Genomic DNA, 5,704 nt, shown 5'->3' on the forward strand with positions numbered 1-5,704 from the left:
TTTAAGGTTTTTGTCCCAATCTCATTCAAATCAAACATCTAATTTATCAAGTGCCTTCATGCAGGAATTTGGGGTTGAACAATATTTTAGGTATTGGTTTGATTCTCTAACTCGTTCCCAATCCTGCATTGTCAATAAGTGTTTTTGTACACCAACACAGAACTGCAACATTTATTTTTAACCTTTACTCCCTATATTCAGAATGTGGACATGGGTTTTGTTTTACAGAAGCTGTGGAAAACTTTTAACTTCAACAAAGATGGACTCATTACTCCTGAGCTCCTCTCCTGTCAATAGCACAAAAGGTATCGCCACCACTTCATCTCTGCTGCATGATGCGTCCGACCAGCCATGCCAACTCATTGTGTCATCCTGGTACATCTCCAATGCCATCCCCATTATTTACAGCATCATCTTTGTTTTGGGCTTCATTGAGAACAGTGTGGTCATCGCAGTCCTTTGCCACCGCACTCATTTAAAAACTGCTGCTAACATCTACATCATCAACTTATCTATTGCTGACTTGCTCCTATTGTCTACACTGCCGCTTTGGGCAGTCTATTATGCTACTGGGTACAATTGGCACTTTGGCACAGTGATGTGTAAAATATCCAGCTCTCTTATATCTCTGAATTTGTATGCCAGTGCCTTTTTCATTATATGCATGAGTATTGATTGTTACATGACAATTCTACATCCTATTGACTCTCAGACGAAGAGGTCTCAATGTGAAGCTTACTGCGTCATGATCCTTGTATGGACTGTGGCTTTGTTTGCAACATTACCAACAGTCTATTTTCAAGGTCTGCTTTACAACAAAAGCCTAGAGAGCACAATGTGCACAATGGTTTATCCCCCCAGCGATGCCAATCACTGGTCTGCAGCCTTGTCTTTGACAGAAAATACCTTGGCCTTCTTCATTCCCCTTACGGTGGTCGGTGCATGCTATGGTGGTTTTGCCTGTCATCTGATGAGGATGGATGTACCAGAAAAAAACAAGTGCGGGCGCAATAAGGTGCTCTGGATGGTGATAGCAGTGGCACTGGCTTTCTTCATCTGCTGGTTGTTGTTCCAGCTACTAACTTTTATGAATGCATTGGTGAAATTGAACATCATCACTGGCTGCCAAACCTCCACCATAATTGGAACTGCAATGCCATTTAGCATTTGCCTCGGTTTTGTGAATAGCTGCATCAACCCCTTTATCTACTGCTTTCTGGGAGATCACTTTCAAACGCAGCTCACCGATATGGCTCGCAGAGGGTCTATGAGTCTTTACACCCAAAGGGGTTCAACCACCAGGATCGCTCATTCCTCTAGTAAGAACAGTAGCGCAGACATCATTGAGCCTAACCATTTATGAGAGGTTAGATTTAATGGTGCAAAGATGACTCCCAACTAAAGTTATGTTGATATCCCACATAATAATATAACTGCACTTGAAGAACTAAATCACATCAAAGCAGCATTAAAATATTACGGAGCAGGGACTTATGTCAATTCGTTTGGAATCACTAAAGGAGCAATTTTAAAGTATGCCAATGAGACCATCCTTTGAACAGTTTCACTAATTAACGGAGCTTACTTTTGACTGTAAATCATGAAGAAACCTGCATCGTCATGACCTGCCGCGACTGGAGGTCTCAATGTCCTGCTTCTCAAATGGAATTTGTGCTGGAAGTCAGAGCTCAGTTTGGGTGACCCACAGGAGCAGAAATAGGCCATTCAGCTCATCAAGGATGCCCCCGACATTCAATCATGAGCTGAACCATTTTATCCCTCATGCCCACTGCCCGGCCTTCTCTCCATAACCTTTGATGATCTGGCTAATCAAGAATCTATTAATCTCTGCCTTAAATATACCCAATGACCTGGCCTCTATAACCAGCTGTGGCAATAAATTCCACAGATTCACCACCCTCTGACAAAATAAATTCCTCCACATCTTTGTTCTAAGTGGACAGCCTTCAATCCTGAAGTTGTGCCCTCTCGTTCTAGACTCTCCCTCTGTGGGAAACCATCTTTCTATATCTAGTCTGTCCATGCCTTTCAACATTAAAAATGCTTCAATGACATCCCCCCTCACTCTCCTAAATGCCAATAAGTACATGCCAAGAGCAGTCAAATGCTCCTCATGTGATAATCCTTTCATTCCCTGAATCATCCTTGTGAAAGTCCACTGGAGCTACTCCAAAGTCAGTATATCCTTTGTTAAATGAAGAGCCCAAAAGTGCTCACGATACTCCAGTGAGGTCTACATCACATCCCTGCTCTTGTGTTCTATTCCTCTTTAAATGGATGTCAGCATTTCATTTGCCTTCTTCACTACCAACTCAACCTGTAAGTTTACCTTCATGAACGAGAACTCCCAGGTCCCTTTGCATCTGGGCATTTTTCAATTTTCTCTCCATTTGGAAAATAGTTGCCATTCATTTCTTCTACCCAAGTGCACGGCTGTACATGTTCCAACATTGTATTTTATTTGCCACTTCTCTGCCCATACACCTGATCTGTCTAAGTCCTTCTGCAGCCTCCCTGTTTCCTCAATACTACCTCTTTCTGCACCTACCCTCAGATACCATCCACAAACTTGACCACAAATCCATTCATTCCATAATCCAAATCATTGATGTACATTAAAAAAAAGTAGCCTCAACACCAACCCCCGTGGAACACCACTAGCAACTGGTAGTCAACCAGATTATGATCCCTGGATTCAAACTCTCTGTTCCCTGCCAATCAGCCAATGCTCGACTTACGTTCATATGCTTCCTGTACATAATAGCTCTTATCTAGCTAAGTAGCCTCATGTGTGTCACCTTGTCAAATACATTCTGAAAATCCAAATGCATAACATCGACTGTACCTCCTTTATCTAGCCTGCTTGTCACTTCTTCAAAGTATTCCACTAGGTTTGTCGAGCAAATTTTTCCTGAAGGAAACCCTTCTGGCTTTAGGGATATCTTGTCAAGTGTCTCCAAGTATAACCTCATCCTTGACCATCTTCCCAACCAATGATGCAAGGGGAAGTAGTCTATAATTTCCTTTCTGCTGCCTTCCTCCCTTCTTGAATAGTGGGCGACAATTGTGATTTTCCAGCCCTCAGAGACCATACCAGAATCTATTGATTCCTGAAAGATCATCGCTAAAACTCCACAATCTCTACCGATACTTCTTTCAGAACATGAGCGTGCAATCCATCTGGTCCAGGAGACATCTACTCAGACTATTCAGCTTTCTGAGCACTTTCTCCCTTGAAATAGTAACTGCACTCACTTGCCTTCCCTGATACTCTTGGACAATTGACTGATGCAAAATATTCATTTAGTTCCTCTGCCATCTCCATGTCTCCCATTATTATTTCTCCTGTTTCATTTTCTAGTGGTCCTATATCAGAATCAGAATTTATTGTCATGAACAAGTCATGAAATTCAGTGTTGCAGAAGGATCATAGTTCAAATATTCATATTATAACCATCTTATGCCATTACTATAAAAGAAAGTAAAATTAATAGTGCACAAAATGTAAGGCTTTGGTTCATTGATTATTCAGGAATCTGATGGCGGTGGGGAAGAAGCTGACCTTGTGCTGTTGAGTGTTTGGCTTTAGGCTCCTGGACCTTTTCTCCGACAGTAGCAGAGTGAAGAGGGCATAGCCTGGGTGGTGGGGGTCTTTGAGAATAGAGGCTGCTTTTATTAGGACACCACCTCATATAGATGTCCTCAATGGAGTGAAGTCTGGTGCCTGTGATGTTGCAGGCTGAATTAACAGCCCTCTGGAGTTTATTCTTGTCCTAAGAGTTGGCGTGTCCATACCTGGCAGTGATGCAACCAGCCAGAATGCTCTCCACAATACACCTGGAGATGTTTATAAGAGTCTTCGGTGACATGCCAAATCTCCTCAGACATCTCTTAAAGTATAGCCACTGGCGAGCCTTCTTGGTGGTTGCAACAACGTGGAGGCTCCAGGACAGATCCTCGGAGATGATGACACCCAGGAATTTGAAGTTCTTGACTCTTTCCTCTCTTGAGCCCTCGATGAGTACAGGGTTGCTTTCCCCCAACTTTCTCCTGCGGTCCACAATCACCTCCTTGGTTTTGTTGATGTTGAGCGCAATGTTGTGGTCATTACACCATTCAATGAGCTATCTATCTCCCTCCTGTACGCTTCCTCATTGCCATTTGTGATTCTGCCGACAACTGTTGTGTCATCGGCAAACTTGTAAATGGTATTGGAATTGTGTCTGGTCACAGTCATGGGTGTAAGATACATAGAGCAGTGGGCTAAGCACACATCCTTGGGGTGCACCTGTGTTGATGGGAGTATATCTACTCTCACCTCTCTTTTATTCTTGATATACTTGAAGAAGATTTTGTATAATTTGCTATTTGTTAGTGGCAATTTTGTCTCTCCTTATGAGTTGCTTTCTGTAAGATTTTAAAAACTTCCCAATCCTCCATCTTCCCACTAAATTTTGCTTCCTTGTAGGCCCTCTCTTTTGCTTTTATGTTGGCTTTGACTTCCCTTGTCACCCACAGGTGTGACATTTTTCCATTTGAATATTTCCTGTTTTTTGGTGTGTATTTATCCTGCACTTTCCCCATTTTCTTTTTACTGAAACTCCATCCATTGCTTCTCTGCCGTCCTGCCTACGAGTGTCCCCTTTCCAATCTTCTCCAGGCGGTTCCTCTGTCACGCCACTGTAATGCTCCTCATTCTACTGAAATACTGACACATCAGACTTCAGTTTCTCCTTGTCAAATCTGAAATTGAACTCAATCATATTGTGATCACTGCCCCATGATGGTTCTTTTACTCAAAGTTTTCTAATCAGCTCTGGTGTATTACACAACGCCCAATCCAGTTCATCCCTCCTCTCATGGGCTCATCAAAAAGCTGCTCTAAAAAAACATCTCATAGGCATTCTAGAAATTCTCTTTCTTGAGATCCAGTCCTAATCTGTTTCCCCCAATCTACTTGCGTGTTTAAATCCCCCGTGACTACCATAACATTGACCTTCTGACATCCCCTTTTAATTTGCTGTTGTAATTTGTTGTCCTCATCTCATATGTTTTTGGAGGTCTGTATATAACTGCCAACAGTATCCTTTTACCCCTGCCATTTCTTAACTTAACCCACAGTGATTCTACATTTTCCGATCCTATGTCACCTTTTTCTAATGATTTAATATTATTCCTTACCAGAAGAGCCAATCCTTGCTCTTTACCTATCCTTTCAATACTCTGCGTATCCTTGGACATTCAGCTCTTAATGACATCCATCCTTCAGCCACAACTCTGATGGCAACAATATCATGCCTGCCAATCTGAAGCTGGACAACAAGGTCATCCACTTTTTCTCCTTAAGCTGCATGCATTTAAATATAAAACCTTGAGCCCTGTAATTTAAAAAAAAATTCTTTTGATTCAAACAGCACAAGCAAACCTTCCTACCAGGACATTGGTTCCCCTCCAGTTCAGTGCAGCCCGTCCCACTTGTACAGATCACTCCTTCCCCAGAAAGGGTTTCAATGATCCAAGAACTTGATACCCTTCCCCTGTACTATCTCCCCAGCCAGTCATTTGTCTGCACTATCCTACTGTTCTGAACTTCCTTAGCTCATGGCACCGAGAGTAATCCAGAGATGACCACCTTGAAGGTCCTACTCTTCAGCCTTTCCTAACTCCTTAAACTTACTCGGCA

At 42.4% G+C, this 5,704-nt stretch overlaps 1 protein-coding gene across 1 annotated transcript; it reads left to right on the plus strand.

The window, feature by feature from the left end:
• The first annotated feature begins 202 nt into the window (after positions 1 to 202).
• LOC138741994 (type-2 angiotensin II receptor-like) lies at positions 203 to 4,489 on the plus strand. The gene has a single exon (XM_069896190.1). The coding sequence runs from the start codon at positions 203 to 205 to the stop codon at positions 1,361 to 1,363; it is 1,161 nt and encodes a 386-aa protein (XP_069752291.1). The 3' UTR covers positions 1,364 to 4,489.
• The last annotated feature ends 1,215 nt before the right edge of the window (positions 4,490 to 5,704 follow it).

Source organism: Narcine bancroftii, chromosome 8, assembly GCF_036971445.1.
Source record: "Narcine bancroftii isolate sNarBan1 chromosome 8, sNarBan1.hap1, whole genome shotgun sequence".
Taxonomy (NCBI): domain Eukaryota; kingdom Metazoa; phylum Chordata; class Chondrichthyes; order Torpediniformes; family Narcinidae; genus Narcine; species Narcine bancroftii.